The sequence below is a fragment of the Cyanistes caeruleus genome, chromosome 2 (assembly GCF_971803275.1).
Source record: "Cyanistes caeruleus chromosome 2, bCyaCae1.hap1.1, whole genome shotgun sequence".
NCBI lineage: Eukaryota > Metazoa > Chordata > Aves > Passeriformes > Paridae > Cyanistes > Cyanistes caeruleus.
This window is the reverse complement of record NC_141702.1, coordinates 50,369,611-50,394,743: the sequence shown is the minus strand read 5'-3', so window position 1 is coordinate 50,394,743 and position 25,133 is coordinate 50,369,611. Positions and strand designations below refer to the sequence as shown.

The window sequence follows — 25,133 nt, the reverse complement described above, 5'->3', positions numbered from 1 at the left end:
TAATGAACCTAAGACAAATAGTTACAATTCTTGGGTTTGCAGAGATGAAAGAAAAATATCCTGATCGTTTTTGCTTCCACTGATTCTCCCATGTGTCCGTAACGTCAAATAGAGTAGGTAGCCCGTTCATCATAGAGTGCACTTGAATGCTCTCACTGTGGGGTTACCAGTATGGTTAGAGAGTGAGTGCAGCTCATGGGCTCAGCCTGCAACAGACATCTCCTTGGTACTCCCCAGTCTGCCTTCATTCACGGGCAGCACAAGGGCTTTCATGATGGACTGCTCAGCTTGGACTTATTTGTTGTCTGGTCTGGTGTATGTGGTCTTCCTCACTGGTCTTGTCTGATCTTCATTGTGCAAGACCAAACAAATGCAGCTCACACCATCCCACTGACACTGCGGGAGAGTCCTACAGACCATGAAACAGGGAGATGGGGGGTCAGTGATGTTGTTCAGGGGCTGAAATGCGATGATCTCTCTTCTGCAGAGTCCATCAGAGATGTAGCATGACAGCCTGTGGTTGGCAGGCTCGTGGAAAATGCCTTCTTCTGCAGGCCTGCATCAGGTGAGACGAATTCCTACCAGCCTTTCTTCTGGGCAATGCCTCAGAAGTCTGTCAGTCTTTTGCAAGGGACTTGGGGGTAACAAAAGACATTGCAGCTGATTTCACACAGCTTCCCAACAACAAAATCTTGTGTGTCACTTCTGTGCAGGACAGTATTTCAAGTTTATTGGAAGGTAAACATTTCCATCAGCTGATCACAAATTTCATCAGACCCATGAAGGCTTTGACCTGAAGTATCACCTGAACACTGGCCAAACAAATGCATGCCTTTGCTTAAATACTTCACCATATGGCCCAATTAATTTGCATTTGAAGTGTTGTAACTCAGCTTGTTCCAGGGAGGTCCTTGGGCAGGATTTAATTATATTTTACGAATTGGTCTCTTGCAGTTTTATTGTATTTCATAACTTTTTTGGACAAAAAATGTCTTATGTTCAACATATATTGTACATACTAAAGCAGGGTGAAAGCTGGTTCATAGTATTGACTGTTTCAGAGTGGTAAGTGTACAAAGGTAGATAATACTGATGTTTAGAATAATCTGACAGTCTGATTTACCAGGATGTAAGCCACAGGATATCATGACATCATCCAGACCCAGAGCAGACCAAAAGGTTCCTGTTCTTTTACTACTGGGAGCCCATCTCTGAGTGCCTCACTCCTGTATAGCTGGTACAAAACTGATTTGCCAATACTTGCATGAACCTCCAGAAATTTATCCAGCATTTCCTTACAGCCACAAAAGCAACTTTTCATGTGCGTTGGCATTTTCAAGACATTATCACACAAATCCAACAATTAAAACTTTGTATCTTTGAGAGCCCCTTCTAGCAAGGTCCATTGTTCACCCACACCTAGATACACAGTGCTATTCTTAGAGGAACAGGAATGTGTGAAGCATGTTCATGGTGAATTTGAAAGAAGGTGGTTGTAAAGTTCTGTTTCCATTCTAGAAGATATTTCTAAACAAGAGCTGTGGATGGCAAAAAGTTTGGTGTAAAAAAAAAGACAATTGTGAAAAAATATGAATGAGCCTGTAAAAAATGTGCATTTTCCTGAGAGGTTATGGTACACCCTGTACAATATCCCTGTTGACCTTTTCCTAGGAAGATAAATCATACAGGAGTGAGATATCTGGGTGTGCTAGGTGGCTATGTGTCACTGCACAGGCCAGGTCAGAGCTGCCTAAGCAGTGAAATGATTTTCACAGAGATTTAAGCAGTCAGACTAAATTTAAGATAGGCATCCTCACACCCTCACCTCACGTGTGACTATCACACCTGCACAAGACTGCAGGAGTAAATACCCCCTGCAGCCATTGAGGATGAAGGTTGAAGATGAAAACAAAATAATCAAAACAAAAGGCCTTATGTTCACAGTTTGGTGCCATTATCCTCACATGGGAATGATCTGTTTCTGGGCTGCTAAAAAAAAACAACCCCAGAAATGAAGTTTATGATGTGTGAAATAATGTACATGGACAACACTCTCTTCCTCCAACTCCTCAAAATAACCTCCATGCTCCCCATGTAAACCAAACTGATCTTCCTCTCTGAGGCCACAGCCCAGTGAAGCCTCATCCCTCCCACCCTTCATCCCCCCGCTTTAATTTACGCAATAAATTATGTGCAACACGTGATATTTGGAAGCCACATCCTGCTGTAGGCAGGGCTGGCTGAGCTTCCTAACACAATATTTGGGGATGACTCTGCTTCCAGAAAGTGGAGTCGATGTGCTGGACGTGGTTTAATTGGTGCCAGCTTTGTCCTATTAACAAGTGTAATCTTTCTGCACTAGATGCACAAATGGTGATGTTCTGCAGGTTATAGCACCCTTATGCACTAAAGCCTTTTGTATATATTGCTGCCTGATTAGACAGGAAATAGTGTATGGTACCAGGGGATAATTCACACGAGCAAAGTTGCTTGTATGCATATGCAAAACTAGGGCTCCAGATGCGAAATACATCTTTTTCTAATTCCTGAGCGAGTCTCTGTGTGTATGTCTATATATACATTGCACGCTTACTACTTTTTATTACTTTTAAAACTTAAAAACAAAATTGGCTTGAAATCATTTTGAGGATTGGCACCAATCCAGGACAATTCTTGTTTTAACTGAAACAGTTTACCCACTGCTAATTTTAACACAAGTGGGTTATTTTATTAACATGGATGCAACTGGGAAGCACTCTCCCTTCCTACCAGGAAGTCATGGAAACCTAGCACAAAGACTCAGGAACAGCTATGCCACAAATTTGAGGAGATTATCTCTTTGCCTGTGAAAAGGTGTTTTTGAGAGATCCCAAATTTTCATAACTCCCTTTGTTATCCGTGCAAGAGGAGGGACCTACACCCAGGTATCTGCAAGAAACTGACAGAGTCTACAATGAAAATACTGTGAAAATACAGAGAACCTGCCTCACTTATGGCAGATGATGAGAGTAAACAATACACGTTCAACTAGGAGCTGAGGAGGGGAAAAAGTAAGGGGAAGTAGCTATGTATAGGCAGCACAGCCATTGAAGACTTTCAATGTGTTTATCTTTCCTTAATAAAGTTTTTGCAATCTGTGAAAGAATGACTTGGTTATTCATCACGAAGCTTCGGCACATGACCCAGCTTTTTCTACCATTCAAGGAATGTAATTTAAACCAGATTTAGAATCCTCTGCATGGCCAAGAGTGATGCCCACTGGAATGTTCAGCTTATGTGGAATTGTTTGGTTCAGTTTAAATAAATAAATAGCATTAAAACCTGATCATGGAAAATGTAGCTGTTAAAAATAGACTGAGGTAGCACTAACTCAAAGAGTTGAGAAAAGGTATGTGCAGGAGGGACTCTGAGTGCCGATTCATCAAGTGCAAGAGCAACCAGATGACCAGCGCTGGCGAGCTTTCAGGCACGTAAGCATCACCACCGAGTCTCCCCACCCTGCAGCAGGAGCTCCCAGCAGGAGTTAGACCTGTTTCCTTCTCTTTGCACTTCAGCCACCTGCTCTCCCTCTGATCAGATTCTCCACGGAGATACAAGATTCTCGTCGAGCTACCTGTGGTGAGCCTGGCACCCAGCATGAAAACCACTGAGCACAATATTACTCCACCTGTGAAGCAGCTGTTTAAAAATGAAGCAATACTAGAAAGGATTCTATTTTTTAGTTTTGTTTGTAGCTTTTGATGCTGAGTTTTGTTTTTCTGTGCCACAGTAAAACCTCAGCAAGCAAAGATGCCATGAATCCAGATGGCAAAGACAGTTTCTCTTAAATTGTTTCACCTTGTGCTGTTTTCTTAGTTTCAGTCGTCAGCCTCAAATATGAAACAGTTATCATTCTTGATTAAGATGTGTAAGTTAATCAGAGCATTTAATAAAAAAAAAGGAAGACATTTTACATATTGGGTTCAGTTTGTGTTTTAAGTATTTGTGAATTTTTACAAGTGGAAAATAATATTCCGTCTGGTGCAACTAATTTTGGATTTTCCAAGATGCACCATGAGAACAGACAAGAGGCCTGGCTATGGTGCATCATGAGGCCTTTAAAGCAGCCTGGAAGCCAACCAGGAGAGCTTATTCCAGACAGTAACTATTGCAAAGACCTAGTGATGATTTTTTTTTAGCAATTGTGATGTTTTTTCACTACAATTTTCAGTCAGTGTTCCACTGGATTCCACTTTCATTTTTGCTCCTGAAAAGCTAAATGCCTATGGAAAACACAAAACTTTCTGACCAGCTGTACTCAAGCATAACAGGGCCTTTTGGTAGTTGAATTTCTGTCTTAATGCTTTGGACAGACAAAGGTGTTGTCACTAGGGATGGCAGACAAGGTGCTCAGCTGCCTACATCACCTGCACTGCACAGAGAACAGAACTCATGCATCTGCTCCTAAATCACTGGGTTACAGTGGGATTTGGTTTAAATTATTACTGATTATAACTGATTTTATAATGCTGGTATGCACATGATATCTCTGCAGGAACTGACTGATCAGTGGACTACATCTTCCTGCCCTGAGGACCTGGTGGACAGACCAGGGCAACGACTGTATCTGTCCTCCAAAGGTGAGACCTCCCTGTGTGTCAGATGAGCCCAGTTCTGTATGACACTAGTAATCTCCTTTTCCCCAGACCTTACAATTTATCTATATAGGGCAGACAAGGGAAGGGAGTACAATTGACATTTTTCAGAAAGGAAATCCAACAGTAAAGGTCATTCAGTCACAGACGGGAGATTTCCTGAGTCTTCTTCCAGTGACTTGTGGTCACTGCTATTAGCTCAGATAAGTCCCATTTCATATGTTAAATATCATATGTGACATCAGGTCACTACAGCAAATATTATAAATTTCATTAAAAACTTTAGAAAATGTGTATAAAATTTAAGCTTTTTTAGAAGTGAATAAAGTTAAAAAATCAATGAGAAATATGTATGTTCATGATGAATGTTGCCTGCAAAAAGCTACATGATACTTCCAGTTTATTCACTTGTAAATTTATTAAAGAGCCCAATAACACACAGGTGCCAAAACAATCATTTCCAACACTCTCATTCTAAAAACCTGCAAAATGAATCCTCCTCCTTTTCCCAGAACACCAACAGATCAACTACTCAGTTTGCATGCTTCTGCAAATGCTCCATTTACATTTGATAGGGAATGCCTGAAAAGCTCACAGTTGGAAAAGCTTCTCAGAATATGGCCCAGAGCAACTGGAAAATAAGGCAAGATGGGTCAGGAGGGATCCAAAAGCTCAATTAAGACCTGAGAGAAGAGACAGTGTGGACTAAAATGCTGGGCAGGCCTGCTGTGCACAGCTGGCTGGTGCTCTTCCCTGGGATATCCTGTCCTTGAGCCAGCAGCAGCCTGGGCCAGGGCCTGCAGGTGACTCAGAGCAGCAGGGTGTGACAGCTCCAGAAGCGTGGCAGCCACACTGCTGGGGCGCTCAGACCTGCTTAGTAACATCACCTTCTCTCTTGGACACAGTGACACTGGGATGAATCAGCCACAGTGTCACTTAGGATGTGGAAATATTGCCCCAAGCCTAGGGCTGGATGTGCCTCTGAGTAGGTGTACTGTGCTCAGACATGTGGAGTGTACCTGACCACTGAGTGTTAGAAAAATAATGAAAAAAGTAGGGCCAAATAGAGGTTCAGCAGGGAATGACAGTGTGAAAGCACAGCTGTACATGTGGCTTTGAAAATAAGAAGTCTGAATCTGAAAAGAAAAAGAAAAAAAAAAAAAAGAGGATGAGTTTCCTCCTCATACCCCTTGAAGTGGACATTTTCCCTCAGAGTGGCTGTATACTGCCTGGCAGAATGTGAAGCAAGCCACATTTCTCTGCTGGGATATGTATTGATTATATGTTTCAAAAGAGTACAGTCAGGCCAGGAGAAACTCCATGAATTCCTGGAGACTCTAAAGCTCAGAGTTTCTTACCTCCAACACTCTCCACGCTGTAATCTCAAATTCAAAGTTCCTTTATTGTTGTATATGGGAAGATCACAGAACATCTACTTTAGTGCAACTCTTTCTTTTGAAACATCCTTTTTCCGGCTGTCACCTTTTTTCCTACACCACCTCTCATGTAGCTGTGCCTTGACACTCCCTTTCCTTCCTCCTGCTCTGAGACCTGCAGCTTCACGCTGTAAAAATAGCTGGTGTGGAAGGCTAACATCTCTCGCTAGAGAAATGAAACAGCTGTGATTGCTCGAAATCACTACCCAAATCATTCATCTCACTGCTCTTCCCCAGCCCTTTCCTTTGTTTTGCTGCTTTTCCAAAATGTTATTTCTGGTTTGAGGATAGGCGGATGTTACAGTTGTTATATAGTGGATGTGTTGATGAAGCTGTACTGTTGCACTGCGGGGGAGAGAAAAGGCAACTTTAGTAGGTACCTCTCATACCCTCGAGATCATGTGCTGAGTTTTCTTTAAGAAGTCCAAAAGTAGCTAAAAATAAGCTGAATGTAACATACACAGAGAATACATTTCAATTAAAACTAATGGAATAAGCAGTAAAAATAAAAGCAAAGAGTCTGAGTCCAAACCATCATTCATCAGTAGAACCCTCATTCTGACATATGGTTATATTTATGGTTTTGTGTGATATTTAAATATAACAGGGAAGAACACCAATTTTTTAAAAAGAAACAGTGATCTTAAAATGGAGCAAAAATCAAGACATGTGAGTGCACGTACCCATTAACTGCATGGGAAGCAGAGCTGCTTCTGCCTGTCCAGTAAATCTGCCTGACCACAACTTTTGAAAACTAGCCTCATGATTATTCTTCATTTGGCCATTAATATATACAATGATGTAAAACGCTGTCCTTTTGTCCTCTGGAATCTTCCATAAGAAAAAATTATTTGGAAAGGGCAAATAAAGCACATTAGGCTTTGTGCTGAGAAAATAAATGCTAGGCAGTGCACAAGGGTGAGGCAAATAAAAATTAGTAACGTTCAGAGATACCCCAAGCATCCTTTATATAAAAATGCTCTGTTCCTCTGCATTCTTATTCCCACCAGTTTGAATGGTCTCTTGCTGCTTTTTTTTTTTCTCTTTTCTTCATGGTGTAGTTCTGAAAAGGCTGTTTACAAAGTTATGTTGGATGATAATCTCCAGCAAATGCCAAGTCAATTTAAAGAGCAAACTCCTGGACATTGACAAGGACCTGTTGTCACTAGAAATACTTGAAAAAATACTATGATATTAAAATTGTATTCAGCTGGACTGTTAATTGCCAATGGCATATTCTAGTTAAATTGTTCCCCTGAAGTCTCACTGAAGTTTGTAAAAACCTACTTAATATTATATTTGTTATGTCTGTATCCCTTCAGGATTCATCAAATCAAAACTTTTTAAATTAAAAAAAGAATGGATATATTCTAGTTGCATGAAGATGAAGATTCCATACAATGAGATAATCTACCTGTGATCTTCTGCCAGCTTGACTGAGACGTTGTTCAAGGTAAAATGTGTTTAGAATGTGTTTAGAGATCTGAAGTAGTAGATTACCAGCAAAGAAAACATTCCTGTTTCCTTATCATAGGGAGACTGGCTTCCTGCTGGTTGTGGATCCTCCTCCTGTGTGAAGTGTTAAAATATACTTGTTCAGCGTTTTCAATTTCTTTTTGTAGTGATATGGAGGCTATGTATGGTCTCTGTGACTGTTCAGATCCCCTCTTTGACTCTCACAGTGGGTAGTACTGGGGTTCATGCAGTATCATCAGTGATGACTCCATAGCAAACTAATTATATAGGGTTCTCAAGGTACTTTGAAGATGAAAGGCACTGTATCAGTGCAACTCCAGGTATTATTATTATTATTGTTTATATAGCATACATAACCATTAGTGGGAGCCTAGATTTGAGTCCCTTTAGAACTAAGGTGGGAGGAAGATTTGGACAAACTCCATGTCCTGACACTTTCACTGCACCTAAGGTAGATAACTAGAATTCTGAGTTCCTCTGCTGTCTTCCTTAGTGGTAAAATAGTGTGAAAAAGAAAGTGAACAAAGCAAATGCAAGCTCCTATGAGGTGAGATACAAAATTACTTCCTAACTTGTCAGGCAAAATTTGTCATAGTTAGCATTGATTCTAAATGAAATAGAAGATACACCAGCTTGCTAATTAATAGATATTTATGGAGCAGGTTATTCTAACATATTTGCGTGGTCCCCAGCACAGGAAAAGGAAAAAAATAACCATATGGAAAGCTTTTTTTAGTACAAAACACTAAATACCTCTGGCATAAGTGATATGCAGAAAAGAAATGAGTGGTGAGAGAAGACAGCTACATGGGGCAAATGAAGAAGATGACAGAGATTAAGATAATACTACGGCACACAGTTGAAGCCTCTGTCAGAGCACAGGAATCCTTTCACACCTTTGCAGCTTGACTTTTCAGGACAAGGAAGGATGACTGACTAGCTTGCCTTGATTCTATAGGAAATCCTACGGGAAACAATCCAGATCCACTTTCTCTACTCGCACACCCTTTGCCATCACAAATTACCCTAGCATTGAGGGATTGAGTGCTACAGTCCATTCAAAGTCCACAGAGCTGAAACAACCAAAACTGAACCAGAAGAAATTCCTCAGAGATTATCCTAGACCTCAGCAAGTTACACAGGCTTATGGACTCATAGTTAGATCCTCTGTGTGCTTCGAAAAAAAAACCCTACAGGGACTTGAATAAAAGAAGGAACTAAATAAAGCTCAGAGACGGGTTTTCATCTCACAACACTCAACAGAAACTCCTTGTCCTCAACAGAAGTATGCTAGGTCAGGCCAGGTAGGATTCTTGCCTGAGTAATACTTCTTTGCCTCCACGCACAAAACCCAGGTGGCAATCTTACAGTTGGCTATATATTCAGCTTTGAAACGACTATGATGAGTCTCCCAAATATATGGCAGAGTACTCCCAGTGAAACACTTTGAAGTAGTGATGCATAGATAATTTTGAATATTCCCCTTTGAATAGGGAAATTCAAAGTGTAAGCAGAACCTGTGTTTTGAAGAAGCCTTCCTGTGGAGGGTGTCCTATTATATGTAAATACTACCGAGAATAGCATGCAAATATGGTCATTAGGGATGGTCTGAACTTTTCCAGAACAACTTCAATTTTGAGCCAAGGTACTTCAGCCTTCAAAGGCAACAAACTCTGTGACTCAGCAGAAGCTGAGACTGAAAAGGCCTGTTTCAGCAAGGACCAGTGTTTTTCAGATTGGAGTATCTGGAGGATTTTCTAATGCTTTAAAATTATTTCCCACGTTGGTCTTCTATTGAGCTAGTTGCAGACATGCAAAAAGAACTACTACCTATTCCTGATTGCAACATTTTGTTATCAACTGCATTTATTTATATATTTGTGTCTGCTTCTGTTTTCCAGTATGGAACTTATATTGGATGGAAAAAGGAGGGGAAGAGGACGCAAAGACCCCTACCCAAGCAAAGCTCCCAGACAAACTGCTCAGGTGTTTGAGATATGAAAAACTTTCTAGCAAGGAAGAGGAGAGACAAAATTAAGATTTCACTCCCCAGCTGCCTAACCCTGAAGAGTTAGATGCATGTTATATATTCATGCATCACACTCCTTTATGTAATCCTGCATAAATTTGACACGGACATCATGTAAATGTATTTCATTACATTTACAGAATTCATGTCTCTTTGTAAAAAATACAAACCTTTAGACTACTTTTCATAAATTTGCCTCTGGACCAAGTTACAGTAAAAACACAGTGTGAGGAAATAGTATGATTACACATATTTAAGTAGTCACCATCCAAGATTTTGTAGCTTATACTCATCAGCTTTCCCCCTGCAGTTATATAAATGAAAATTAAATGTCATAATATATCTTTCTGGGTCCAATCTGTTTATGTTTGATGTTGAAAAGAATTTTAGCATTGATTTAAATGACTGAAATCCTGGAACTCATGTGAGCATTTTCTGTCAGTTCTAATGGGAAGCATGTCACTGTGGTCTAGGCTTGTTTCAAGGAGCAATTTAAATGTCTGAACATTTTCCCTTTTATACTGCTCTAAGCTCACATGTCTTTTTTTGCGCAAATTTCCTCAGCACAGCAGCAGAGACCTTTTTAAGTGATGGGAGAGGCCACAATCCTCAAAAAACCATTACTTTTCACCAGTGACTCCCTTGGCTGTCTCCCCTGACAGTGTATTACTAACCCAATACAGGCTGTCCCAGATTCTCAGCCTCCAGCCCCCAGCACTCAGCTTCTCCAGCACTTACAAGGAGTTAATGAAAAACAATCACTGTAAAAACATGTCTGCCTTTGTCCAAGGTGCTTTTGCATTGCGAATGCCAGAAAGCTAGGAAGCCAGATACAGCATTTTAGCTACCAGGCAGAAGGAGTGAGGGCAGCCATTTTAGAGAAGGCTGGTTTTACCACATTACTGACCAGCTGGATCTATTTAAACTGTTTATATTCGTGGTATCCATTGATAATGCTCAACATGTTTGCATCCACATCATCTGTATTGCTTCATAGAGTCTTTGGTAGTGCTCCAAGTTAGGAAGTATTAAGATAAGTTGAAGACAAGCGTTCTTCTTTTCTTTTTTTCTCTTTGTGTCTATCAAAATACCTTTTAAATAGGAACAGGAACAAATAAGCTCTTCCTGTTTCAATCTAGTGATGTGCTAGCATCATGTAATTTACATCTGACACACTTTTCCAGGACCGGCAGAGTCTGGGTGTGAATATATCCTTGGGCACAGTCAAAAGCACATGATTTAAGTCAGGGAAAGGAAGTAATCTCTTTGCAGAGCTGATTTTGCAGCCCCATGTTCCTGGAGCCATTATGTTAGATAGAAAAAGTTAAAATAAAATGGAGGACACTCAAATAGTTTCACGCAACTGAGGCAGATGATACATCTAGATAGTGATGTCTCATTCATAACTTATGTTTCTGACCTTATTGTCTGTGTTGACAGTAGAAATAAAAGTAATGTAAGGAGTAGCACCATATCATCAAAGGACTGAATTTTTGCCAGAGAAATCCTCCAGGACCATCTACCCCATTTCTGTCATCTGAATTCTTTGGCAGATCTAACTGCAAATGGCTGAAGAAGCATGGCTTCTCATGAGCAGCATGCAAAGTCAAGACATCTTCAAGGAGATTATGGTAAATCTGACAATTTGAATAATACAGCGCATTAAAAAGGTATGTCAAGCTCAGTCAAACACTCAGTCCTGCTAGGTTTGGATTAGGAATAAGTAGGAAAAATTCTACAGGAGGAAGATAAATCCTGTTTTCTTCCTTATTTTGTTTAAATTCTTGAAAAGGGAGCAGTGGTAATCATGAAGGAATTACAAAAAGAATTAAAAGCAGCTCTATCTCAGAAGAATAGGAACAGACACCACCAAAACTAAAGAAGGTTTTGATCTGACATACTCAGAACTCTGGATTAACCACTGAAGTTAACCTCAGAACTCCTACACATGACTTGAAAAACCCTACTCCTTACATCACTAATTATTTCTCTGTTTTAATCAATTACAAGCTATAGAGAAAGTCTGAGGGAAAGGCAGTATGGTGGTAGTACACAGCTGAGCCAGTGTGCTACTGCTGCTGCAGACAGATGTGGGAGATGTAGTTCTGACCAGTGACACAATTGCATTGCTTAAAAATGATGAATTTCAGTGGGTGAGACAGGTATGCTCACATAATTTGTTCCAGTTCTCAAACTGTTACTGTGGTTTCCACTTTAAATATGGAAATCGAGTTTCTAAATTAGGAGATAACCTTCAGTGAGTGCTTGCTGTATTTAAAACATCTTGAAATTACATGATATGCATATACATTTTAGGCTGTCTGTAACTTTTCCTTCTAACTTTACTCTTTAAAAACATTTCAGATTACTGGGACAGGGTGGAGTCCTTAAGATGATTTGCCTTCTTTGCAAAACACAAAACATAAACACATTTTTAAAATAATTAACAGGATGTGAATCTGGGTTTTATGTTTTTGTTTTAATTACCTTCAGAGATTGTATTTTTGCATCTTTTCCAGTTTGAAATCAATATCTAACATATCCTTCTATAAGGGCTGAGAAGTGTGTGCTGGCAAGCTTATTTTGTGTCATCTGCAGACAAGATAAATGCTGCTACAAGGATGCACTGGGAGAAAGAGCTCAAGAACTAGATGAATAGCACACAAAATTATGATGACTTTGAAGTGTGCAATAAATGCCATCCACAGAAATATATCTAGGTGTGAGAAATGGCCTCTGGGATGTCTTTACCCTACACGCGCACACGCATGCATTACCACCAAAAAAAAACTGCTCAGAGAGCCTTGCCACTGAAGCACTAAATTATTTCAGTTGTCCAAGATGCCCCATGGGCCATACCTGACAATCAGCCTGTCTAGGAGACACTACATTTTATCCTACATTTTATCTCAGGGTGAGTCCTTCTCTGAATGGTTCAGTGTCCACCTTTCCAAAGGCATGATCCCTACAAAATGCTTGGAATGCCCTTCCGTTTGCACAGACAAACTAGGACAAGCCAGCTTAAATATGACTCATTGCTATTATTTAAGGAAAACTTCAAGGAGTCATTCCTTGTGCTGGTACTTTTGCAGTATCCCTCAGAGCTGTAAACCAACTGTCACTGACCTGCTTTCTCCCTGTCTTCACTAATAAGAAGGGGAAGAATTTGGACTTAAAATAACAAGCAAATTTGAAAGAAAAAACCTTTTATGATAATCACATGATCATTATATTTTGATTTTTCAAATAAAAAGAGGAGTTGAACCACTTTACATCTAGAGTCCAACCCTGAAAAGCCAAGCACTGTATGATTTTATTAGTGATGGGGACGTAAAGGGTGAAGCAGGAGAGGCAATATGCAAAATCCCAGCCTTAACAATATCAGTACCTTTCTCCTCCTATTGAGTTTGAAGAAATGAGGTTTTAATTTCAGAAATTGAAACTGACTGTCATTTGAGCAATCTGATGTCATGGGGAAATGTAAACATGATGCAATGATTTCATAATGTTAAATCTAAGCCATATATAAAAATTGCTTGAAAAATCGTGTGACAAACTCTTAGTACTGTCATTTTTCTAATAGTTTGCAAATAAATATACATTTTCTGAGAATCTTGGCAAGATTTGTTCATGCTGAACATTACTTTGTTTCAGGAGTGGCAGAGACAATGCTTGTTTTTCCAGTTGTGAGGGTGTCTGAATGTGGTCCTGTGGAATTTCAGTTCAAAGCAAATCCAGATGGATTAAATAAAGGATGCTTCTGAAATGCAGTGACTGGGGAAAAATGAACAAGGGAGGAATGAGTTTGAATTATCAGACTGAAATTAAAGTTATATATGAACATATGAAACAGTAAAAGACAATTAGAAAATGTATTTATACTAAATTAAAACTTTATTGACTAATGTTCTCCAGACAACATGATCTGACAAACTATGGTCGCATACATGCAATGAAGTTGAAGACAACAGCAGTTTAACATGGAATGTCAAACAAATTAATATAATGTATTAAATGAAACAATTTATCTGTGTTGCTGCAAAATGAAACCAAGTTATGTATTTCCTTGGTCAATCTGTGTTCAACTAAGAGGCTATGCATTTGAAGGAACTGGTAGATTTCTTTAGCATATATTTCAAATAAATTAGCTAGAATTGTACTCTTTAAAAATCCTTTCAACTTCACTTGCATTTCAAACATAATCTAACTGTAAACACTAAAGTTGCTAGAGCCATCTAGAAAGACCTAACTGTCAAACTCAGTGGACATTGCAGTTCAGTAAATGTGAATATTGAGAACAAGAAAAATACCAGTTACTGCAAAAGCCATTTAGGCATATTTTATTATTAATCCAGCACAAAGCACTTCTTCTAAGTTTCTCACATAAAAGACTAAAGCTTGCTTACAGTACTACATCTTCTATCATTCAAGCATCATTATTACTTATCAGGGAGATTGGCTAGATGACCTAATGGGTCTTTTTCACCCCTAACTTCTACAAAAGAAAATCATTCATGCCAGCAAGAACATGGTTCGCTACATCTTGGGCTTGATCCTGTAGATTTGTTGAGGCAAAACTCCCAACAACTTTAAAGAGAGATTTTCCAGAGCAAGATATCCAGGATTAGGCCCTTTAGATTTTTTTTTTTTATTTTTAAAAGAGCATCCATTTAGGATACATGGAAAATATTTTATAGAATTAAAAAAATATAACAACGTGTGCTTCACTTACATTGAAGGAACCAGAGAATGTAAACACCATAGTGGCCCATATCTTCAAAACATCCATGAGAAAGTGTCAACTGCAAGTAACCTGTGTGCGTTTATTTCTCAGCCTATGCTTCTGAGGGTGTTTTGTGTATACTTTTACCTCCACATCCACACACATACGTACACCCTTAGTACACATAAAGGTGTGATACCATTTACTAAAGGCAGTTGCTTGCTTGTCTTGATGCTTAAATCTGCAAGTGGCAGCAAACTGTGTTTTTTATAATACTATAGAGACTCGACATAAGTAGCAGGACACAAGTTTTGCTGTGGGCAAGACTGTGTCGTTGCTGGTTCCACATGTCTGGAGCCATCCCACTTACGCACATCACAAAATACACCTGCATGAAGAGCTGGAAGAGCAGGTGATCAAAATATTTCTCGGTGGGCCATGCCTGAAATTTGAATTGAATGACTCAAAGACTGTAAATTGTCCTCACAGGAGCCTTCCAACAACCTGGAGGACCATATAGAAAAGTTTACCTTCAAAGTGCACTTTCTAAGAATGGAATGTTCTTGACAGGGAAATGATCAGAGGCAATCCTGGACTTTTCTGCGTGTTGAATAGGAAAAAATGTTTTCATCTTCAGGTAGCACTTCACCCTGACAAATGTGAGTTCAGTTATAATTGGGTTTTAGTATTACAGAAGATTCTTTAGAAACAAACATGATAGTACACACATACACATACACTCAGATATTTACAGCCTTTCTAGAAAAACAGCCCTTTACCTTAGTACTACCTATCTTTTTTCGGTTTTTTTTTAGTATTTAAATTCTTTAAACCAGCTACATTAAATACCAATGTGTACTGTACCACCCCACACCAACCCCACACCCCCCAAAGAACCAGCAAGTATTTTAAAAGTTTGTTTGCTTGTTTTGCTTTTTTTTTTTTTTCTTTATGATTGTTAAAATCTCCTGCTTGAGACTGTTAAGTACCACCTCCACTGGAACAAGATCAGCACTGACGGCACCTTCCAATGCACGTCATTTCGTAGTTGAGCAAGTACTGCATCAAGAAGCTTAGATCTCCAGGTCGTCAGGTCGAGGCCTGCTGCTGGCTCGGCTGCTGGCTCTGCTGGGAGGCCTCTGGTCCACAATGGTGAGGGGCTGCAGCTCATGTCCTGACGCCAGTTTTTTCGTGTTCTGGTGCTCATCGGAGAAGTCGAAGGGCTGGGCGTGCGAGTTGGAGATGGTGCTGCCAGCCTGCCCCATTCTGTTCTGCTCCGCACTGTAGTTGGCCCAGTTTTGCTCGCTGGCTTGCTTATTGTAGTTACGACAGGAGGAATTGTTCCTGTCTCCAGTAACAAGCTTGTACCCTGGGGGAGACATGGGAGACAAGGGGGCGGTCGGTGACGAGCAGCCATTGTAATAAGCGTACTTGGGGGAGCCACAGTCCTTGGAAGGGCTCATGGCACCGCTGTGGGAGTAGGGGTCGGTTTTCCCTTTCACACGATCCTTGACACCCTTGAAGAACACGTAAAAAAGCTCAATGATGTTCAAGGCAAGAGACACCAAGGACACCACCAGCATGAAGAGGATGAAGATGGTTTTCTCAGTGGGACGGGAGAGGAAACAGTCCACTCTGTGAGGGCACGGGTCTCTCTCACAGGTGTAGATGGCATTCAGGCTAAACCCATAAATGTACCACTGTATCAGCAAGAAAGCCACCTCGAAGACAGATTTAAACAGGATGCTGATGATGTAAGTACGGAGCAGTCCCCCACGCATCTTCACTTTGCCGTGCTCTTCGATCCCATACTTGAATTTCTTAATTTCTATTTGCTTGAGATGCATATCCACATTCACACCATCATTTGCGACCACCTTAAGCTCTTCTTCTCTTTTGTTCAGCTTCTCTTCTTTCCTCATTACATAGAACACGTGTGCCAGGTACAAAAGTGTAGGTACAGACACAAATATGATCTGCAGAACCCAAAAGCGTACATGGGAGATGGGAAAGGACTTGTCATAGCAGACATTCTCGCAACCAGGCTGTTGAGTGTTACACCGGAATGCAGACTGTTCATCTCCCCAAGCAGATTCGACTGCTGTTCCCAGTAGCAAGATTCGGAAAATGAAGAGGACAGACAGCCACACTTTCCCTCCTGCAGTAGAATAGGCTTGAACTTTGTCAAGAAGTTTTCCTAAGGCACTCCAATCACCCATCTTCACAGGATGCTAGCTAAACAAGGACACAAAGGAAAGAAATAGCAAGGGTTAAGTCAGAGCTTTAATACCTTCGGTACACTAAATCACTGATCAATGCTAATAGAGCAGTGGTGTCAGCTTTGTTGTAACTAATGTATTTTTCACAATCTGAGGAGAAACTGGAGTTTTAGTTAATCTGTAGGTGAAACGGGCAGTCACAGAAACTGAAAAGACAAAGTAACATATAATGTCTCAGAGCACAATCAAAAAAGTTCCTGATTTCACTCCAGTTTTCACAAAGTCCACAATAACCTCAGTGTTACTGACCACTGCTCAGCTTCCTTGATGGCAGCCTCTGTTAAATGACCTACACCTCCCTCAGGTAAAAAAGAGCTGTGACACACACAGCTGAAGCAGGGTGTGGAACTAAGTATTAGCACTGCCTAAATATGCTAGGAATATATAAAAGATTTTGCAGTTTCAGTGTGAATTGAACATTCACTGTAATTTTTATATTCATTCTTTCAGATACTAAAAAAGCAAACCACAGTATAACCTAAATACAATACGTTCCCTTAAGTTAGTATGAGGGTCATATACCTAAAATTCTACCTTTGCAAAATACATGCAGTTTTTTTCCTACACAGCAATATTAAACTGAGCTCCTGATATCATTTCATAGCATGTAATACATTTAAGAGTATAGTTCCTAATGACGCCAGGTTTATACTCTACTCAACTTCAGAGAAAGTGTTTGCAGTCTAAATTAAGCTTAAACATCAGTATTTGCATGACAAAGATCAAAGAAAGTATTCTTTACCTATAGTTTAATGAAGGAATGAAAAATACCAAATACATAAAACACAGCTAAGATCATGTTACCATATTGGAGGAACCAGTTTCCTGTTTATCTGTGATTTGTTTAATTCATTGGAGTTTCAGGTTTGTGTTTGCATCTTTTTGTATTTAAATTCCTTCTTTGTTTTGAAAGGAAAAGATTTAGCAAGGAAAAAAAGGTAAATATGCTCTGTTTGTAAGGCGACTCCTGGCTTGCAGTTTGCATTCCAAGTGTTGAACACTGCAAGTTTAAAGTGCCTTTCCTGACTTGAGTTTTAAAGTGCTCGTTTCTGGGACACAGGCAGCTTCTCAGGATATCTGGAAATACACAGGACGACACAAAAGAAATGAAATAGTTTGCCTGATGTTCTAGATGCCTAGGAAAAACGAATTTCACTGTAGATTTTTATCGATTGGAGAATGGCAATCCTGTAAAAAATTTATATTTTAACTTGCCTGACATGAAAAAGCATGATATCACATGAAATCAGGGACTTAAAAGGAAAAGCATTCATGAAGTTTCCCTTTTAATGTGAACGCTGCTGGGCATAGATATTTGTTCCATGGATGCTGAGTAATCCCTTCCTGGTGTTAACAGTTTTGATAATGTCCAAATTATTTCCTCCCCTATGCATCATGGGTATATTCCCTAGTGAAGGTCATTTATAGAGTATGTGCTTTTTGGATAATTCATAAAATAGGAAATTTTAGCACCAAGGAGACTTGCTTTCAAGAAGCAGTGAGTCACTGGGAACACGATTATAAATCTGGCAAGCTCAAACATAACAATAGATGCCAAATAAAAACACACCATGCCTGCCACCGAGTCTGAGAGAGTAATGGGAGACGAGTGTTTAAAGTACTCGCTCTGATAGCTCTGAGATGCCAATTATCTTTGAACCCCTGAAAAATAACCCAGGGCCATTTCCTCAGTCTGCCTAAACAGCTGGCTCTGAAGATCAGCCACTGCAGCCTGTTGACCCTTCCTCACTTAATTAGCTCTTCTCACAAATGAAGCCCCATCAAAGAATCAGGCCGATTTCAAACTTTTAACACTGGAAGCCTCTACCGGGAGGAGCACACAGAGCATGTTCGTCTCTGACCCATCTCCTCAGTCATCCTCAGCTTCCATCCTTCCCAGAAAAAGTGAGTTTCTCTTTTTGGGCTGGAGTGGCAGAGAAGGAGTCAGGCAGAGAAGTGTGGAGATCCCTGGAAAGGCTAGAATGAAATGTGACCACGTTCCTCCTCAGGCAGGGATTGTTAAAACAGAGAACAGCCTGTAACTATACAACACGTGAAGTTTGTTTTAAAGGCAAGCTATTTGCTCCATGTCCTAGAAGCACAAGTGGACAGAAGGAGCCTTTTTCAAGTAACAGCTTCTTGATTTAATTAGTCAACTTTCCAGTGACTAGAAACTATTGGGTTAACAGACTTTCCTCAGACTCAACATACTTTTTTTTTACTGTCTAAATGTTATTTCAGATTGAAAGCCTGATTAAGAAAACAGAGGATATGTTATTTCTAGGCAGTTATGTGTTGTTTGTTTTCTAATTACACTCCTCTCTGGTTCATTAATGCAATATGATTTACTTCAGTTTTGACCTACTTAATCCCACACCTGCAATATTCAGAGAATTTACTACCTATTTTTTAATTTGCTTCAGCATGCAAAATTGCTAAGTTTCATTTGTGTCCGCTGGCAATATAAACTCCAGGAGGAAACATTCCATGCTTGAATTACTCATACATAGTTCTGAAAAGCAACTTTTTAAAAAAGAGATCAGTTACATGCTAGCCTTTGCCAGTGATAAAAACCCCCACATCAATTCAAAACATTGTACTGTTAATCAGATAACCTTGTGGTGGCACAAATATATTATTCCTTTTCTTAAGTGGATTCCATTGCTTTATGAAACACAGTACTTTGCTTTGTTGTAGAGAAAATTCATTCATCGGATCTAACTTGTTTACTTTCAGGGCACTGAAAGACCAGTTTTATTAACTGATTACAAATCTGTTTACCAGGTATAAAAAACAAGGTTTTGAAACAAACAGGTACTTAAGTATTCTAGCTTTGTAAGCAGTTTGAAATGGTTGGCAGACAACCTTTAAAAAGAGGTCTTTGGTGTTCTGGACTTCAGCTTGTTTTAGCACTTCTTAAATACTTTAAGTGAGTCCACTGAATGACACAGGCTGGCCTATTTGATTGATACAAACTCCGTACTTTGGAGTTTAAGGAGATGGCTGATGATGAGTACGTGCAATTCAGGAGTTCCTACTGATTAATACTTTACAGGATCATAACCTTCTCTGAGGCAGACTAATGCTGGCCTAGGATTAAAATATAGCAGTCTTTAAAAGATGGATTTCTTCCAGGTCCTACTGTGTGTGGGTAAAGGCAGGGGAAAAAAAATCCATAGAGCAGCAGGAGATCTGACAGCATTCATCTGCACTGGTTTAGGATGACCACATATATAAGACATTTGATTTGTAAGCCACAATTAAGAAATTCTAGAACTATTTTTTATGGACGGCATTCATCATGTCATCTGGTTCATATTTTCCAAGAAGAATAACGCAAACTCAGTGCTGTGGTAATGTCCTAGGTCTGACTACAGTTTAGAAGGTCACATGCTAGTGGATGGAAGAGCAGCAAGGGTTAGAGGAGTGGGTTCTAAAATGGGATTGTACAGCTGAAGTAGCTAGAAAACAGGCCAAAGCTTTGGTTTTCCAATTTTTTCTGTCTTTTTATTTGTGCTCACACACACCTAGACAACAGAAGAGAAGGCCCTGGACCCTGAACATAAATCAGCATGAGCATTTCCCAAAAGTAACACGCCTCACAGAGACAGCAGCTGAGATGCGCAACCCATTGGGTTTGGACCTGCTGGAACAGGGAAGGCTAGCTTTCCAAAATATTATAAAAATAAGCAAACGCCTTGCAGACATTCCCTTGGGAAGGTGTATTTCATATACAGGTCTGCAGATGAGCTTCAGTCCATTTCATCCACAAAGGTTACTCACAAAATGGTTGCAGTAACTCAAATTGGAAGTGTCACAACTGTGGTTTTCCCTTTGTCTGCCAGTACTGTTGGTGGTCAGTCACTACCAGATCTACCCCATAGCCTCTGCCTCTCCCATCTTGTATCCTCCGCACCTAATTTAATTTTACAGCTTATTTACAAAAGCAACTGTAAGCACTTTCTTGGACATTCTCTACTTGTACAAGTCAGGTCTATCTTCGGTGTTAGCGTTCAGATTTCATCCCTCTCCTGACTCACTTTGGAATTAAGGGAAGGAACACTGAATTCCCTGAGGGGGCCTCAGGCCCTCTGATGCTCCTGTTTTTGAGGATCTTGAAATCTCGATGTCTAAATACATAAGTGGCACAAACAACAGCCCAGGTGCCTCTACACGAGACAAATTCAGTGAGTAACATGGGAAGGAGATACCAGAGATTGGGGGAAAGAGAGCAGTGGAACAGATGTGTTGCTCAATGTCCTCTAACCTTCCCCATACCCACAGTAATCCTTGGCCCTGGCTCACTGCAGAGACAAATAAAATTAATCTCTTGGGCTTGCATAATATGAGAGCTGAGATAACTTAAGAGTGATGGATCTGTCTGTGCTCCTGTGTGTATAAGCATTCAGCTTTATGTCGCAGATCAAATCCCTTGTGTCCATCCCTCTCTTCCCTCTCCTGATCCCAGCCTGCTCCTTGCCTTTATCCCGTTCGAACGCTTCTTAGGTATCGTGGGTCAGCGCCAGTGTTTGGCTTTGAAGTTTCTGAAGGAAACACTTCAGTAAACATCCAAAGACTAGAGGCTTAAATTCTGCCGCGTAGTGTGCTGTCCAGATGTTAAAATGGCAGGATGAAAGCTTCACGCAAGTCCTCTAACTCGCTCCCTATGCGCGCACACACACAGGGACACCAGGCAAAAGGTGTCCCTATCCCATCTGTGTGCTCATTACCAGGCTTTTCGCCATAACTGCAAAAAAATGAAAAGGAAATCCTCAGAGGCAATAGACTGCTTCATGAGGCTTGCTGGTTATCTCAAGGCAAAATATGAGGACACATATAAGCACACGATATTCTTGTTCTTGTGTTACTCGATAAGATAGACTCTGCTTTGTCTGTCTTTCAGCTGAAGGCTCTTTTTTCCTCCTTCCTCGTGCTGCTTTTCAACTACTGGCGAGCAGCAGGCAACAACTGCTGCGAGGAATCACTCCAAGTCTCGGAACATGAATAGGTTTTTAGTTCTCCAAGAGATGCTGCTCGAGTATTTTTTCCTCTGCATTTTGACAATTAAGTCTTCGAGGTATTACACAGGGAATGTGTCATATGGGGATTACGAGCAGTCCTTTCTAGACAACTTGCATTTATATCTACCCAAGACTTTCAGACATTGCCAACGTGGTAAGGCATATCATGATATCCCACATTCCTCCTCTAAAATCCCTTACTGAGGTTGCTAAAACAGAGTAACTATATACAAACCAGGTTAAAAATCCATAACCCGTGTCTGGATTTTATCACATCTATTTTAAAAGAAAAGGGAAAAAAAAACCAACTTATCAGGAAGACCACGTGAAAGTCACCCCTTCAGCAACTGCAGCGTTTAACAGGACACCTAATTAAGAAGCTTGCTCTGCTCAAACTATCAGGCATCAAAATCAGCATTTCCATACGAAAGCAAAACGTGTGGGGAAGGAATGGGGCAAATCCAAGGCAAGGTCTCCCTGTTACCAACTTCTGAGGCAATTTTGGTACTGCAGAGGAGAGGGAAGCGCACCTCGGCTTTTTCTTTAAAGGAGCCGAGTTAGCCCGAGAGCAGGGGAGGGGAGAGATCGCTTGTTGCAGCGAAAACTCAGAGCTTCCCCGCAATTCCTCCTCCGGCTGAACAAGGCTACAAGTGGTAAAAGTACAGCACTTCTAGAAATGTACAGAATTGTGACTAAAGAAAGCGAACAATTCCTCCAAGCTGGAACTTAGCACTTTTTTAAGGGAATCTACGCTGTTCAGAGATGTGTGTTTTTAAAGAAGTTCAATCCTCAACGCAGTAACACAGAATTCTTAGGGTGGAGGGAAAAAAAAAAAAAAAAAAGAAAAAAGAAAAAAGAAGAAAGAAGAAAGAAAAAAGAAAAAAAGAAAAGAAGTGTTTTCAGGGAAAAAAAAAAAAAAGTATACACAAAATGATGAAAAGGAAAACTTTCAACTTACCCTTGCTGATCAGCAGTGAAAATGGATCAGAGTACTTCTTTGGAGGGTTAAACTAAAATGGAAGAGCACGTTCAGGCACTCAGACCTGTCTATTTAAACTTTAAAAGTCTACTGCTGTTTTGTATTTTTCATCCTTCCTTCCCCACTAATGAAAGAAAAGTGCTGATACCTCGTAAAAGTTTTTTTCTAACTTGGAACACTGGGAGAGCTTTTAACAAGTTTTCAAGCCTCTGACTGTGCGAGAGGAGGGGAGAGGGAGGGGAGAGGGAGGGGAGGCGGCGGGGGGGCAGCCCGGGAGGAGGGGCGCTCTGCGGCGGAGAGCTGGGGGAGGAGGAGGAGGAGGAGGAGGAGGAGGGAGAGGATTGAAGGCGCAGCAAAAAAAGCCAGCCGGAGAGCATTGAAGTGCACTCTTGCTGATGTAACAAAACAAATACACGGGCAGTCAGCAGCCGCCCCACAGCCCCCGGTCACTGGGGCACCTGGTGGCACGGTGACCGGATCTGGGCTCGCCGCAGACAGATGCAACAAGTTGGCTCCCTGGTCTGCGCCGGGAGTTTCAGTGCAGGGAAAGGCAGAAACGCGGGGAAAGGCTTTAATGTTAACCAGCGGGGACCTTCTGAATGCTGGGGCTGCTGTCTTCTGGCCACCGCTCAGGAGAGGAAGCCCTCCCAAGCCCTCTCTGCTTTTTTTCTTGTGAACACAGCCTTGTTTACTGAGGTCAATTTCCTTTACGTGCACACATGAAAGTACACACCAGGAGTAGCGTGTTTATTTCCACAGTAGATACACATCACATATTTTTTTACTATTATTTGTGTGTGCATGTGTGCATATGTCCCTCCCACGGGAGAAATGAAGAAATTATCTCACATTCCAGGAAACTCTTTCCAGGAAACTTCAGAAAATAAAGCATAGTACAGAGAATCAGGCTTCAATAATGAGAAATGTTCTTGATAATTTTTGAACACTTTCTACAGAACAAGAGCATGCTTCAAAACCGATCTACGCAATTGGAACGAAGCTAGATTGGCTTTGCTCCTGCCTAGACCCTGGTTAAATGCTCCTTGGAAAATGCCTTGTTTGTAGAAGAGAGATTAATTTATTTCTTATGATTAATTTATTTCTCTATGTTAAGCCCCTCAAACGTTGTTAGGAATTGTTCTTGTCCTTGTTCGTGTCATGGAGTATCAGCTGTTGTGTGGGACTTGTTCAGAGCTTCTCTAGAAGTTCCCGATCAGGTAGCTCTCCATGAAGTTTCACACTTTGGGTTGTACCAGGCTTGCTTGGGTTTCAACTCGTGTTATTCTCAAGGGCTATTTCTGGGCTCAGTACCACGGATAAGCATTTTTTGCTCTTTGAAGGGGAGAAGTTCAATAATAGGTATGGAGCTATTCCCAGATAAATGTCCTCTTTATGGTTTATTTTTGAAATAATGAAAGTTACACTCTGCAACACAACCTAGATACTACTGCTATTTTTTCACAGATCTTCCCTACTGTTTTTCACCCAGATCTCTCCAGAGAAGAGAAGTAAGAAAATATCTTTGTAGAAATATACTCAGCAGGGAGCTTTGAAGTGAGGAGCTAAACACACCCCAGCTAAACACTGGTTCTTGCTCGGGAGCAGTTAATAGCAGCCCACACTGCCTCCTGTTTGACAAAAAGAGCTAATACACTACAATGCACGCCTTCCATTCCCTTTCTTCCAGCTGCAGACGGAGACAACTGGTTTGCTCAGTTTCCTCTCTTTCCTTTGGTAGTGGCTCCTAGTTTGTTAGTTTTGACTTTTTTTTTTTCCCCCCCTCTTGTTTTCACAGTTGTCCAAGCCATATGGCAGAAAGAAATTTCATGTTTTCTGAAGGTAGTTTTCAGGTTGCCTTTTCTCATCACATTAAGGGAGAATTGGAGCTTTGTGCCTCACAGACTGTGGGCCCTTCTTCTTGAGAACGGATAAATTGTAATATACGAACCATAGCGTTTCACTATCCACCTGACTGTGGTATAGACAGTGAGCAGAGTACACGTAGTACTCCTGCTACTGTCTGTAAAACACTGGTTTTTCTGGAGCAAAGTGTAAAACTCTGTCAGTGTGACTATGTGTGTCAACGTTGAGACACAGAGGACATTTTGGATGGTGTATATGTTTGTCCTGAAAAAATTGCCCCTTAGGAAAGCAGAATTATGCCAAGAATAAGCCCTTGAATTATAACATACAAAACTATCATTCCCTGTTGAAGCTGGCAAGATCACAAGATCACAGGGTCCAGCTTGCCTGATCTTGCATTTTCCCATTATCTTCCAGTATAGGCTTCGCAATTTTTCAAACATTATGGTTCTGAAGGAAGGAAGAAGTATTTCTTCACTTAAATTAAAAAAAAAAAAAAAGTTTTTGTGAGAAGCCCAGCAAACATAAAACCCCATTTGAAAAACTAAAACGTGTACATTAGTAACAAGGGAAGAATGGTTTTGCAGCCATATTTAGCATAGGGCTTGGTTTTGTTTTGGCATTGTCTACGTGCAAAAAAGAGAAATTTTACAAGTCTCTGTCATGATACTGTGTAGAATTAGGAAGGATTGT

The 25,133-nt window shown here is 40.5% G+C and overlaps 1 protein-coding gene and 1 long non-coding RNA gene across 4 annotated transcripts; one reads left to right on the top strand and one right to left on the bottom strand.

The window, feature by feature from the left end:
- Positions 1-3,463: 3,463 nt before the first annotated feature.
- Positions 3,464-15,150, top strand: LOC147654796 (uncharacterized). Of its 2 annotated transcripts, XR_015283155.1 has the most exons (4): positions 3,464-3,618; positions 4,535-4,619; positions 7,393-7,523; positions 9,448-15,150. It is a non-coding gene; the product is annotated as an uncharacterized LOC147654796 (long non-coding RNA). The 2 variants fall into 2 exon arrangements; XR_015283154.1 differs by having other exon boundaries at positions 7,393-15,150.
- Positions 13,447-24,889, bottom strand: GJA1 (gap junction protein alpha 1). Of its 2 annotated transcripts, none has more exons than XM_023924021.2 (2): positions 22,557-24,889; positions 13,447-16,533 (listed from the first exon to the last, which is right to left on the bottom strand). In XM_023924021.2, the coding sequence occupies exon 2, from the start codon at positions 16,515-16,517 to the stop codon at positions 15,372-15,374; it is 1,146 nt and encodes a 381-aa protein (XP_023779789.1). In that variant the 5' UTR covers positions 16,518-16,533; positions 22,557-24,889; the 3' UTR covers positions 13,447-15,371. The 2 variants fall into 2 exon arrangements, with proteins under 2 accessions (XP_023779789.1, XP_023779790.1); XM_023924022.2 differs by having other exon boundaries at positions 13,447-16,529; positions 22,557-22,839.
- Between the last annotated feature and the right edge of the window lie 244 nt (positions 24,890-25,133).

Coding starts and splice junctions, on each gene's coding strand:
- GJA1 (XM_023924021.2), bottom strand. CDS start 16,517: ATGGGTGATTGGAGTGCCTTAGGAAAACTTCTTGACAAAGTTCAAGCC.